Consider the following 15,279-nt stretch of genomic DNA (forward strand, 5'->3'; position numbering starts at 1 on the left):
AATGCCTTAAAAACGTCGAGTAACACTTTCGTAACACAGCCATTCTCAATTACCAAACGATTTCGGAAGAATTTTGTGTATATTACCATAAAATTTGAAGAACCGAACGAACGGTGATCCAGAATAAAATGCAACCAAAGTTGTTAAAAGCGACTACGCTTTTATTGGTGTCTTTGTCACTCTAGTACAGACATAAGACGAAGAAGAGTTCTGCCTGGCAGCTGTATATCTAAGGCAAAAAAAAGATGCTGAGTTAAGAAATAATAAAATTAAGTTGTAAGTTTATATAATTGGTAGTCGAATTTTCATATTTTATTTAATAATAATATCTCAACAAGGGTGTATACTGTTAATTTTTATTGGATAACTTATGAATTTTTTGCTGTACTCTTTTCATAATATAGTAACAAATTTTGTGAATATTTTTTGTCTAATTTCTGAAATTTAGACCTACGTATCTATAACTTTCAGAAATTATAGGACGCAAGTCGAAAAAGTGATAAACGAATAAAAAAAACCCAATTTAACATTATTTTAGTCTGCCTACGGTAGTTTCCAAGAGAACAATTTAAAACAATTTTAAATGCACGGCATAATAGAGCGAAACTTTTTAAATTTAAAATTTCCCGCTATTATGACGTCACAGACCCATTTTCTTTTCCGGTTAGTACGGCTCTTCGACATGCAGAGGGCGCTTTCAATGGACGGTTCAGTGTTCTATTGGCGTTTATGGAGCATTCATATCTAAGAAGTATTAATATATATGATAATCGAGATAGAAATAGCGGGAAAAAATGTTATATTAACTATATATGGCATAAATCTATTCTCGTTTCGGCTCATTATCCTTTAATAATTTTCTTATTTATTAATCAATCACTTTTTTGCAACTATTTGTCGTCACTTTACAATACAAATAGCGCCATCTACCCAATGACAGAATAACGTTCCCGAAAACCATTCAGCCAATCAAACGCCGACATTTCAAATTTCGTATTTGACAAGTGGTTGACAGAACTCGGCGTGTCGGTTTACTTCAGTTCAACATTCAGCAACATTATTTTTTGAGACGACTTTTTAAACTTAAGCAAACCGGCTTTTAAATACATTTTTAATTGAAACCCCCTCACTAAGTAAGAGTGCCATGTCTAACGAGGACGACTCTCAAATTCCGGCCATCATTTACGATGCTGAAAACAATATAAGTTACAAAAAAGGACGGTTCTTTGGCAAGGTGAGTGAATTGAAAAATGATCAGTTTTTTTCTGTTACTGCAAAAGAATTTGGTTGTTTTATGGCACTGCAACGAGGCAATTGCCAATCAAAAGAATTTGTTCCGGTGCATTCTTTATATGTTTTATTGTAAACAATAAACTCATAAAATTTGAAGCTTATGGTTTTCTTTCAGGCAGAAAACAACCATTTTGTGTATTTGTATATCTGCCTCTTTCCTTGCCGAAATTTTAAGAACCCTGTACATTTTTCTGCATAATAAATACAGGTAGCACATAAAATTATCTAAATTCATCAGACCACAAAATGCCTTGATAAGTATTAACTCGATCAAGTGGTTCCACATTCACTTAAAGATGCCTCAATTATACCATTATCGAAAGGTGGAAGCTATGATGGTCCGTCAAATTTCAGACCCATAGCCCTGCTTCCCCCACTTGGCAAGCTGGTAGAGAGATTGGTAAAAACTATAATGATGGAATTTTTAAAACTTCATAATGTTCTTAACCATCAATAGTTAGAAGTCGGGTGACACTGGGTACTTCCAATGCTATTTTCAATTTTTGGCCGAGGGTTCTGTGACTCATCTAAGGTAGTTTTGTAAGTCACAGAATATTGCTGCAGAAGCTAGAAACCTATGGATTCAGAGGAGTTGCTCTTGACTGGTTTTGTTCTTACCTATATGGAAGAACACAAAGAGTATTCTTTGACAATAATTATATCATCCTGTTAGCATATGGATGCGGGTATGCCCCAGGGTTCTGTTCTTGGTCCAATGTTGTTTCAAATCAAATCATATATTCCTGTTGAATACCAAAAAGGTTTACACAAGTCAAAAAAAAAAATCAGTCAAAAAAGAAAGTTTAAAAAAGTTAAAGTATACTTATGTTAAAATATTTATTATACTTATGTTATAATTGTTTCTGCTATATGTGAATGAATCTCTCAAATTCCAATTAGGAGCAAATTTACTATCTATGGGGATGATACAATACTTTGGCATGACGCTGACCCCAAGAGTTTAAAGAATATTATTGATGAAGGTTTAATTCTTGTATTGTTTGAAAATCTTCGACAAGTTGTCATACTGCTAAAACTCAAGTTAGCAATTTCAAAATTGGCAGTTGTAACTAGAATAAAGAGACCATTGAAATAATCACTTGACCCTTGATTGAAAGTATTAACAAAAGTTGTCCTTCTAAAATCAAGAATCAACAGGTTCAAGCATTTTTTAAAAAAGAGCCCCAAACCTTGCTGGATTCATGGATTGTTTCCGATTGGCCACCCTGTATAAGGCTAATAAATTGTGAAGAACATTTTAGAAAAAATATAGAGAAACTCTTACCCGCAAAAGCATTTTATTCTTTAGATGAGTATTTAAATACAACATTTTGACAGTGAGCAGATTTGCATAACATGATGTGACTTTGTTACATATGTTCTATGTTTGTAAGAATTGTTAAAATGTTTATATTTTTGTAAAACATTATATTGTCAAGATTATTGTCAGATTCATTAATGCGAGTACTAAACAGCATTAACTGAATTTTATTAAGATTTAATAGGAGCTCATTATTTTTGCAAAATTTATTGAATTCTTGCCTTGAGCGATTCACAACAAATAAAATAAAAACAATTTTCAGGGAGGCTTTGCAAAATGCTATGAAATAATTAACCAGTCCACCATGAAAACGTACGCGGGCAAAATCGTGTCGAAAAAATTCATGGCGAAACAAAATCAAAAAGAGAAAATGTCCCAGGAAATCCAGATCCACATGTCGTTACGTCACCGGAACGTGGTCGGATTCCACGGTTTTTTCGAGGACAGTCTCAACATTTACATCGTCCTCGAACTGTGCAAACGACGCTCGATGATGGAGCTCCACAAGCGCAGAAAGGCGATCACCGAGCCGGAAACCAGGTTCTACATAACTCAGATCGTCGACGGGGTGCTATATTTGCACAACCACAGGATCATACACAGGGATCTGAAGTTGGGCAACTTGTTTTTGAACGATGATCTTCACGTTAAAATCGGCGATTTCGGATTGGCCGCTAAGATCGAATACGACGGCGAGAGAAAGAAGACGTTGTGTGGTACCCCGAATTATATCGCGCCCGAGATTTTAAATAAAAAGGGACATTCTTACGAGGTGGATATTTGGTCGGTCGGATGTATCATGTACACGTTGCTGGTGGGAAAGCCGCCTTTCGAGACGAGTACTTTAAAAGAGACATACGCTAAAATAAAGAAGTGCGATTATAGGTAAGTTTGCAGACTATATAAACCAACATTTTAGTTTTTTGTTGAGATTTAATAGTACTACCACATGGTAATCCTGTCAGGTTTATTAATGTTTTAAATTATAATATACTTGAAAGTTGAACTTGTAAAACCTTTTAACTGGGGTTAGGTCTTCCTATGGGCTATCGCAATATGTCAATATGACCTTAGTATGACTGCTAGATTCTACAGGGATCGATTTCCTCTAAGAAACCATTTAGGGATCCCAGGTTTTTCTGGTCCCATGTTCGTAATCTCCATCATCAGGTCTCTCATCTCAGGTCTCCTATAAGGATATGTCCATATCTGGCACAAAAAATATTGCTGATATCTTTACAACATATTTTGGTTCAGTTTTTGAAAATGCATCAGTGCAAAATGCACCTGTGCATCAGTGTAAAGTTCCTTCCAAAGCATACTTTTGTAAAAAGACATTTTATTGGGCCTGCCTGGTTATATAATAAAGGGCTGTGGTGATTTTTTGGTACCACCTTTTTTATTTATTTTTAACCTTAGCCTACAGACATCAACTTATCCTGATGAGTGGTGTATCAGTAATGTAATTCCATTGCACAAAAAAACTATAGACCTGTTACCATTCTGAATGCTGTTTCTTAAGTATTTGAGATAACTTTATTTCATAGCTAATATGATGAAGTCAGTCATAATATATTTGAATACCATATACATGGATTTTTGACTAATAAATCAACATTAGCTAATTTGATTACAATTTGTTCACAATTCTTTGAATACTTAATAAAAAAACAGGTTGATGTCATATATACATGGAGAAAGCATTTGATAAGATTTGTCATTCAATAATAATAACCTCTCTTTTTGAAAATAATGTAACTACAGATTTAATTCAGTTAATTTCTCCCTATTTAGAAAATAGACAACAGTATGTAGAGATTAAGGGTGCCAGGTCCTGATGTTTACACTAGTACCTCAGGAGTTCCCCAAGGTTCTAATTTGGAACCTCTGTTATTTTTGGTTGCCATGAATAAAATTTCTTCTGTTTCTAATGATTCACAAAAATTACTTTTTGCAGATGATTTTAAGATTTACATGGAAATTACCTCTCTAGGTGATTCTCCGCAGAATGTTTAAAAGTTTTAAGTTTTAAAGCTATTGTTTTTAGGCATAAGTCTTGTACCTATTGTTTTTAAGGTATTTTAAACTAATGGTCACGATAAAACATTCATTATTTCTCTTGCAGTATAAGAGCAAAACAAATAGTAATTAAGTGAAAAAGCAATAATCCTGGGAACTCCCTGTATTATTTCCACAATAAAGGAGAACTTTAAAAAAGTGATTGCTGGTCCTAAGGCATTTCATGATTGGACAATATTTTAAAGTTTGACAGATATTGTCATTGGGGTAGTTTAGACTTTTTGAAAAAATTTGGTCAGAATCTTTGAAAAATGTTAAAATTCGCTTTTAACTCGAAAACCTAAACATTTCATTAAGGTCATACTGACATATTTTAATAGCCCATAGGAAGACCTAACCCTAGGTCTCTGCAAGAATATTGTGCTGTTACTTCCCTAACCCAGGATGGCCTGCCTTAAAACCTAATAAAACCTAGCATTCTAAAACCCTTTATCGTGATGTTATCAACATGAACATTAAAAGTCAATTGATGGTCAAAAATAATGCCTAAATCATTAAAAGTGTCTACACTTTCCAGCAAACATCCGTTTAATGTATATATGAAACTATAAGGAACTTTTTTCTGGTAAAAGGACATAACTTTACATTTTTTAACATTAAGATTCAAAAAATTTTCTACACACCATTGATTAAAATTATTTAAATCTAGTTGCATTAAGGAACAGTCTTCATCACAGGCAATAGTTTAAAAAATTTTAGACGTCAGCATATAAAAGACATTCACAGTGTTTAAAAACAGATACAGCTTCATTTATATATAAAGGGAACAAAATTGGCCCAAGATGTGATCCCTGAACTTTCGAATTTCCCTTGAAGTTGCTCCCCTTAGCTTGACTTGTTGAATATGACTATTCAAATATGAATCGATCCACTTCATATATGATCCATGTACTCCCAATGCTTCAAGTTTCTTTATCAACAGACCATGGCATACACTGTCGAATGCTTTTTGTAAATAGGTGTAAACAATATCAATCTGATAGCCTTTTTCGATATTTTCACCTAAAAAATCCGCTAGGTTTGTCGCCGTTGATCTACTTTTGTAAAAGCCGTGTTGTTTCGGAGAAATATAGGATTTAAAGGTATAGGTAGGCAAATATTTTGGAAAAAACTGAAAGCAAAGAAACACCCCTATAATTTCCAATCTCAGTTCCACTTTTAAAAATAGGGAATAGAACTGACAGCTTCCAATACATGGGAAATAAAGATGTATCAAATGACCTCTGATAAATTAATCGAAGAGGCTCAACCAACACAGATGAACAGTTTTTGATAAACACTGGTGAGATTCCATCAGGTCCCTATCCTTTATTGGCATCCAATGAGTTAAGTTTGTCCAGTATTTCTTCATTGGTAAAAATATGATGTGAAAGAAGACTTCAGATTTTCTGGAACAGGTGTAATGCATTTGTTAGAAAAATCCAAATAGCAATATTTAAAATGGTCAGCAAATAGCGATGCCACGAGATGTCTCGTCTCGTCTCGAAGCCATTTTATCTCGTCTCGAAAGTATTTTGTCTGGAATTTCGAGACGAGACGAGACGAGATAAAAATGTTCGAGACAAGGCGACACGAGACGTCTCGATATATGTAAAATGCTTCCAGCAATAATTGGTAAAATTGTCATTAAAATCACGGAATAGGTTTTGATTATTTTTTTAATTCCCCATTTTTATACTAATGGGCTTACGATTTGTGTAACAGGTGGTGTGTAGATTGGAAAAAATATCCTTAGAATTTAGGGGTATGTTTATTTAAATCTCTTGGACCAGTCACGTCTGTTTTTATTTTAGCTGCGCATTTTTTTTCAACTTAACGTTTTTATACAAGGTGTGTCATAAAACGGTGGGCTTTCATATTTTAAACAAACACCATTTATTATTATATTTTTTGAATTTACCAAAAATTTAAGAATATTACCTGCATTCACCGGACGGAACAGTTGCGTCACTGTTACAAAACTCTATCGAAACCCTCCGAAAAATGGTAAAGTCCAGTGCAACGATATATTAGAATGGTCACCCGTCAAAACACCAGCATTTTATTTTACCCTTCACTCTGGTGATGGTTTTATCTGTTTTTTTTTATGACTGGCTATTTTTAGCTTGATTTTTTGTTGTATATATTAACTAGGAAAATTTTTGTAACACCTTTATTTTATTTTATTTTAGTTATAACTGTATTTCTTAGGCTTTGTTAACAACAATGTATATTTTGTTTTGACATTAATGCATATTTTGATTTGATTTCATTGATTTGATGGTCTGCATATTGAGTATAGATTAACCGTTAAAAACAGATATAACATTTATGACGTTTTTCAGCTAGTTTTTAAAAACCGAATTTTCCTCTCAATGCATCGGCTATACTAAAATAATTCTAAATACTGTCCATTTGAAATTTCAGCATTACATTCGATATATCGCAACAAGCGAAACACATGATCATGATCATGCTACAAGGAGATCCAACCAAGAGGCCAAAAATCAGTCAATTAGCCAAACACGAATTCCTTACGAAGGGTTACTGTCCAGCCTCGTTGCCGGTCAGTTGTCTCACAATGCCTCCTCGGTTTGATAATTGCGACATGTCGATGATCCGTAGTCCCGCGGGAAGGAATAATAGAGGACCCCTTATTGAAATTCAAGGTGAGATATTGTAACTCAATTGTTTAAATAACAAAACCGTTTTAGCACTAACTAAAACTACTTACAAGTGACCTAAAAGAGCAAAAAATGAACCAAGTTTAAACAATAACTAAATTATACAATTGACTTTAAGGGATTGGACCTTTATCCCTATCAAGAATGGTTTTTCATTTTTGATCATTCCTAAACTTTCGTATGCATCCTTTTTTCGATTGTTATTTAATGGTTTAAGTAATTTTAAGCAGTATATTCCTTCACTATTTAAAGCATGTTCAGCCAAAGTTGACTTTTCCTTTTCCATATTTCACATGAGCTGCATGTTCACACTGGGATGCCTGGAAGATATAAAATAATTTCCCTCTTATTGGCAACCGAATATCTCGATTTCTTGTGGCTTAAATGTTGTAATTATTGATTTATAGGATACTCCAATGTCTTTTCAAGCAATTAGTAGACAAATTGTTGAAATCCATACACTAAAAATGAAGGTATTGACATTTTTCTCACTGGAGTCCCTAGAAGAAACAAAATAATTTGTCTCTTATTGGCAACTGAATATCGTGATTTCTAATGGCTGAAATGTAACTATTAATTACTGATATTAGTATTCTAGGGGCTTTAAAGTATTAAAATTGGGATACAGACAATATACTGTAAATACGCATTCAAATGATCAGCCTAAACATAATATAATTAATTGCTTCAAATAATATGTTTAAGAAAGACAATTTTTTTTTCATTTTTACAAATAAATTAATTAAGTATTTTACGTTTCAGCATATTAACCGCCTCGTCGCCATCTTTGCCTTATCTTCACTTTTATTATTATTATAAATAGTATGTATAATTATGCCATCTATTGGAGAAGGTAGTTTGCACGCAAGCTATTTTAGCTTAGGCCAATTCCTCTCTATTCTTTTTTTTACTAGGAATTAACTGTTTTTTTTTATGGTATGTGCTGTTTTATGTATATAAATTCCTATGTAAAAACAGTTTTCTGTTCTTTAATTTTTGAAATAAATTTGAATTTACAACATATTAAACAAATAGTTTACTAGCAATATTCGGGTGAAGTTGCATCTTCAGGCAAAAATTCTTTAATCATTATTTCTTATCTTCTGTTGTATAGTGTTAGTGGTAAAAGAGTTGCAATAATTAATTAGTAAAAGTACCTAAGAATCTAATGAGGATGGTTTAGTTCTTTAAATCTGACATTAATTGAACTTCGTGTTTGCCCCATGTACTTCTTATCACAAGACGTCTCAATATTGGTCAGGGCAGGATCTATCTCTTCTGCAAAGCGTTATTAACGAGGACTTGCACAAAATAAAATGCTGGTTTGATGAAAACAGATTAGCTTTAAATACTTTTAAAACTAACTTTAGGGTTTTTCCAAACACACTCTCTCCTAGAAGGAATATCCTTACAAATTCCAAATAGTTTGGTTCAGAGAGTGGGTGAGTATAAGTTTCTGGAACTAATGATTGACCAAAAAAGTGGGATGTTCACATTACCAAGCTATTAAAAAGTCTATCATCAGCTATTTACGCAATAAGAACAGTAGCTATGAAGAATAATAACCCAGGCATCTTAAAAGAAGTTAGGTTATTGTACTGCTACTAAGTTACATTCTCTGTTTCTTCTGCAGACGAGAGCTGTTAGGGTCTTATACTAAATAACAAAATACTAACTCTATATGATCTTATTTTGTTTGCAACATTTCGTCACTGTCATTGTAATACCTTCCAACAAAGGGCTTAAATACATAAATATCAAACACGTTCTAGGCAAAACCTTCAGGTATCTTAGTCTCAGAGCACTTTAAGTAGAAATACTATTTTCCATTATGGAAAGCTCGCAACTTGAATAGACGAAAATTTGATATTGTCATTAAATAAGTTTTATTGAGATCTGCTAATGATTCTTTCACAGAATTTCTTGACCTATGTGGCAGAACATTCATGACTTGTCATTTGCGTGCATTCATGTTTAGATTAATTTTGTTTTATTTCTACTGTACCTCTAAGTACACTTTGTAATTGTACAGCAAATTTGCTTTTCACTTTGACAATTGTTACAATTAATCTCATAGATCCCTGACTTTTCATTGGTAATTATTTTGCCATTTGTGTTTTCTAAAAGATTTCTTAACTTGGCCAAACTTTGATAGACCATTCTTAGACCTAAGTCTTTAAAAATCCTATTTGAACATAGTTTAAAACTATACACTTTTGAAGGAAAACCATTTAATATCATTGAATCTAAGTGTACTGTTTGCTTATAACAACGCCTATACCAACTACTAAAAGTGTTTTATATTATTTACTTCAGCTGATGAATAAATTTAAATAAACTATTTTTCTTTCTTGTTGTTTAGGTAATGCCAAACGTGGGGTATCGCCAAAGCATGATTCGATTGCCGCTGGATTTGCTGGTGTAATGCAGGCCAACCATTTCGGTTTTGATGCCAAAGAGAACCTATTAAGCCTCAAGAATCTGCTTGCCAAGGTAAGTTTTCTCCATAATATTCACGTATAGCGGGTCTGTTCAATTTTGGTCGAATTTAATAAAAAAAAAGTTAATTTGCTAAAAGTAAAATTTGTTGAGAGTAATTTTCTTAATCAATATCATATTATTAAATATAATAAGTAAAAATGACAAAAAAAGTAAAACTCAAACATGTCATTGAAAAAGTGAAAAATGTAAAATATTGAGTGCTGCGTGCATCTGATGCAACATAAAAGCTCGTTGCGAAAGTTTCGTCATTAATATTATTTTATTCAAAAAGGTCAGAAAATTAATTATTAAAATTCTACATTTTAAAATAGCGTATGTAGGTATTATTAGCAGGCGCGTGCATATATTTAGGGCATTGAATTTAAAATGTCGACGTATTTCTAGAAGTAAATTCATGCAGATTGGCACACACATTCTGTTGCAAATACTGAGCGATGTGCAGTTACGAGGTACTGAGTTAGCACTTTTTGAATTATACCTTAGTAATCGAATGCAACAAGTAAAAAATTAATAAACTTGTTTCAGAGAACCTTACCTATGGTTTAATGTGCTGTGCCACAGGGTGCACTTTTAATTTTACAACCTTAAAAGAATTTATTGTGAAATAAATTGTTCTGTTGTTTGTTACGCTGTAATTCTAGTAAAAGCAAAATCATTATTAGGAGTACAAGAGCTAGCTGAAGCATTTATCACATTAATTAAACTTTGGACGGAGCAGCATATACTATCTCTAAATAGTAATGAAACACACTTTATTTCTCTATTTAAAACAAGAAGAACCTTTGGAAGTATTAATACATTAAAAGGTTTCCTCAGTTACCACAAAACACCTGTTTATATTGATCAAAACTTAAGATGCATTATGCATATTGATTATGGAACTTAATATACTTAAGGAATATTCATACTGTCCTAAGCACAGAATACTTACTAAAGGATAGAAGACTCATGTCAGGAAACCAATTTTAATGTTTTTGTTTTTTGCATATACACGGAGTTTTCTTAACAATCGGACAACCGTTAACCAAATTAACAAAAATAACTAATCGAAATGTAATTGATTAAAGCAATACATGGTGTTCAAAGTCGTAATTTTATTCACTTTTTGGATTAACATTTTCTAATGAAGATGATATATAATTGAATTCAATGTGAAGTTGATAAATACCTATAGCACTTGTTCACCTTTTTTTATTTTATCCTTTCCATTACATCAATTTAATACTAGAATAATTTAAAAAATACAAAATTTTTATTTAAAATGCAAAACTTTTAAAATGTCTATTTTATACGATTCCTGAAAGTAGCATATTTTACCAAATCACACTAAAAATAAACATTTCAGAAACATAACAATGAAAGTAAATAAATCGAAAACAATGTAAACTAGATCGCAAAACAATAAACGTATTTTTCACTATAGATTTTTTTATTTATAAGATTCTTTTAAATATAATTTTCCTAAATATTAACTTTTCCTTTAAATCTTATTAGATAGTATGGATAATATGGTATAAATTATATACATAAAGATCAGCACTGCAAGTTGTAACTCCCATAAAAATATTATTAAAATTTAAAGTAGGCTGCTGATAGAAGTACACTACCGGACAAAAGTGGAGAAACAAAGTGTCTTTTGTATTTATTTTTATATTAGTGTATTTGATCATTAATTTTTTATTTTCTTTAAATATAATTTTGTTTCTAGTCTTCAGTACCTCAATAAAAAGTTAAAAAAAAAAACAAGTTACAACTAATATATTTTATTCTTGTTTTTACAGGGGACAAAAGTGGAGAAACACTATTTTTATTTATTTTTTATACACAATGTATTAGTTGTACATACAGAGACTAATAATGTGTAGCAAAACCCTTATTTTTTATAACTTCATCACACCGACTTCGCATAGAGTTCATTAGGCTATCAATATAATCTGCTGAAATGGAATTCCACTCCTCTTGAAGAGCTGTGAACAAATCATCCTGGTTTCTAAATTTATATTTATTTTTTTGTTTGATTTTCCTATCTAAATGGTCCCATAGATTTTCTATCGGGTTTAGATCCGGACTGTGTGCGGGCCATTTCATAAAGGGCACATTGTTGTCTTCAAACCATTTCTTTACTACTTTTGCGGTATGCTTCGGATCGTTATCCTGCTGAAACGACCATCGAAGCGGCATATTTTCTTCTGCGTATGGAAGCATATGATCCTGAAGAATTCTTAAAAATTGAAATCTGTCAATTTTTCCTTCAACTTTTCTTAATGGTCCTACTCCTGATCCGGAAAAGCAACCCCAAACCATGATATTGCCTCCTCCATGTTTCACAGTTGCCGTGGTGTACTTTGGATTAAGTCTAGTATTGGCAGGACGACTAACCCATTTCATTCCATCAGATCCGAATAGGCAGAACTTACTTTCATCACAAAATAGAACCATTTTCCACTTTTGGGTGGTCCAATCAAGATGTTCCTGTGCAAATTGGAGTCTAGCCAATCTATTCTTTTTAGAAATGAATGGTTTTTTGGCTGGACGACGGCTATAAAGTCCAAATTCAGTCAAACGACGACGAATAGTACGCACAGATACCGAAACCCCAGGTATTTCATTATAAATTTTTGTGGCGGGCATATTCTGTTGCCAACATTTTTATTTTTCTCTCAATAACTTTATTCGTTTTCCTTGGCCGTCCATACCTTGGACGGGTAGTCACACTATTATATTTTTTAAAAGCAGCAATAGTTTTTGAAACTACGGATCTATTACGATTAATTTGCCTAGCAATTTCACTTTGTTTTACACCAGCTTGAAATTTTGAAACAATTAATTTTCGGAGATCAATACTCAGATCTATTCCGTGAGGCATTTTGCACAAATCGTATATAACAGTTTAACACTCAACGTTAAGATCAAACTAATGATAAATAATCACTTTAAATACCAAGTAAGATTTGTTTGGAATGTTTATTCACTCCTGTCCGCATAAAATAGCATAAATAATTTTTTGATCAACTGATAAGGTAAATACAAACAAGAAGGATGTGTTTTTATGCTGCAATAATAGAGCTAAATATTTTCTACTAAAAATGTAAAATAATATATTGTATGTTAAGATGTTATTGTTAAATTTGTAAATGTTTCTTTACTTTTGGCCGGTAGTGTATATAAATGTTATATAAATATAAGTATGGTTTATGTAAAATAATATTTCAGAGATATAGCCAGATATCGATTCTCTAAAAATAGAGCCATAATAAAAAAAATTTTAGTACTAATTAAACACTGTGTATGTATACTAATATCTATAGAATATACCATAATAATTTTCTAACCTTCTACATTATAGGAAATGAAAATTTTAACAGAAAAGTACACCACTGCATTTTTCTAAAATAAATTTTATTTTTTAAGCCCTTATTTAATTTTGAACAAATTTGTATTCTTCAGTTTTTTTATTTATATCGTCTTATTTGGTATAATTATTGTTTCCCTCACGTTAATGCATTTCCTAGTTTTTTCTAGATTTCTTTGTATATGAAAAATATATCATATCCTACACAATGGCATATATGTGATATCGGGGTGAGTTTATCACATATTTGAGGTGTAGTGATCGAGTGTAATGTTCTAAATTTTTTTAAATACCAGAATCGTATATGATATACGTCTATTATACAGTTTAATAAATATACCTTCACCGTATGCGGTTGATAAATATACAAATAGTTTTAATTTAAAAACTCTAGTAGCTTTTTGAACCTAGATAATGAAAAGTTGACTAGAACCAAAAAAAAAACTAGAATTTTTTCAAAACTGAATAACTTATCTTAAAAAAACTGAATTTTCACTTAATTTGAGATAAAAAATTGCACAGATATGGCACTTTTCATAGTGATATGCCTTGTTTTCGAGAAGTAAAATAGGATTTTCTCACGTTTTACTCGAAAACTTTAAAGTTATGTGCGAAAGGTACATAACTTTAACTTTATTATTATGATTTTGTAAACTGTGATTTTGTTGCCATTAATAACTACCTTGCTTGCATAAATTGGGATACTGCTTTTAATCAAAAGGATATTAATAAATGCATTGATATTTTTTACAATGATCTCTATTTTGCTATTGAGATGTTTGTTCCAATTAAACATTTTAAATCATCTAATTTTCCCACTTGGTTTAGTAGAAAATTACAGAATCTTGTTATTCAAAAAAAGATTGCTCACACAAAATTCAAAAATAGCAAGGATCCCATGGATTATGTTAATTTTTCAAATTTGAGGAATAAATGTAAAACTCTTCGTGATGAATGTTTTAGGTCATATATTGAAAGAGTAAATCCTGAAATTTCTCATGATCCTTCTTCATTTTGGAAACACATCAATAGATTACGTAGGTCTGATTCATACCCCAATAGCATGCATATGGAAGCCGAGGTTGCTGGTAATGGTCTAGATATTGTAAACTTATTTGCTAGGTATTTTGAAACTACATACAGGCAACCTGTCCGCAAGGCTCCTGACTATAAATTTGATTACAGTCTGGATTTAAATCGCATCTCTTTCTTTATTGGACATATTTCATGAAATCTTTCATCAGGCAAATTTTCTGATTATTGGAAGGTAAGCTTTTTAACACCAATTCATAAAAATGGCGATAGAACTGATATTTGTAACTATAGACGTGTGTGTATTCAGTCTGTAGTTCCTAAGCTGTTTGACAGGTTGTTTTCTGTGCGATTTTCGTGGCACTGTAGGCGATTGCTTAGTGATCATCAGCATGGTTTTTGTCAGGGTAGATCTATGGTGACTAACCTGTTGACTTACCAATATGATTGGATTGGTGCTTTTGAGAGGTCTGTACAAGTCGATAGTGTGTACACAGACTTCTCGAAGGCCTTTGATAGGGTTGTTCATGAACATCTGGTTCAGAAGTTTGGGGCTATGGGCCTTGGTAGGACTTTTGTCACAGTTTTTTGACTGGTCGCACACAGTTGGTCAGGATAAGTAATTATATTTGTAATGGTATTGAAGTATCTTCAGGCGTGCCTCAAGGTTCGCATATTGGACCGGTCTTTTTTAACTTGTTCATAAGAGATTTGAGTGATGTAATTGTCCATTCAAAACATATTGCTTTTGCTGATGATTTTAAACTGTATAAAGCCATTGAGTCATATCTTGATGCTGAGCTACTTCAATTGGATTTAAATAGTGTTGCTGAGTGGTGTAATAGCAATAGTCTGGAACTGAATGTAAAGAAGTGTGTATGTATTTCGTTTGGTCGTTCTAATAAAATTATTAATTATCAATACACAATCAACAATAACGAACTCAAGTCAGTTGATACAGTTAAAGATGTAGGTGTTCTTTTTGATACCAAGCTAACTTTTTTGCCGCACACTTTGGATATTATTAACAGGAGTAT

The 15,279-nt window shown here is 32.1% G+C and overlaps 1 protein-coding gene across 1 annotated transcript in view; it reads left to right on the top strand.

Annotated features, from left to right (window-relative positions):
* Nucleotides 1–1,010: 1,010 nt before the first annotated feature.
* LOC126744959 (serine/threonine-protein kinase polo) overlaps nt 1,011–15,279 on the top strand; it is a 40,773-nt gene continuing 26,504 nt past the window's right edge. The window contains exons 1-4 of the mRNA XM_050452577.1: nt 1,011–1,234; nt 2,877–3,499; nt 7,100–7,341; nt 9,719–9,849. Of these exons, the coding sequence (XP_050308534.1) occupies nt 1,145–1,234; nt 2,877–3,499; nt 7,100–7,341; nt 9,719–9,849 (1,086 nt within the window). The 5' untranslated portion in view covers nt 1,011–1,144. The remainder of the gene's footprint in view (nt 1,235–2,876; nt 3,500–7,099; nt 7,342–9,718; nt 9,850–15,279) is intronic.

Source organism: Anthonomus grandis, chromosome 15 (genome assembly GCF_022605725.1).
Source record: "Anthonomus grandis grandis chromosome 15, icAntGran1.3, whole genome shotgun sequence".
NCBI lineage: Eukaryota > Metazoa > Arthropoda > Insecta > Coleoptera > Curculionidae > Anthonomus > Anthonomus grandis.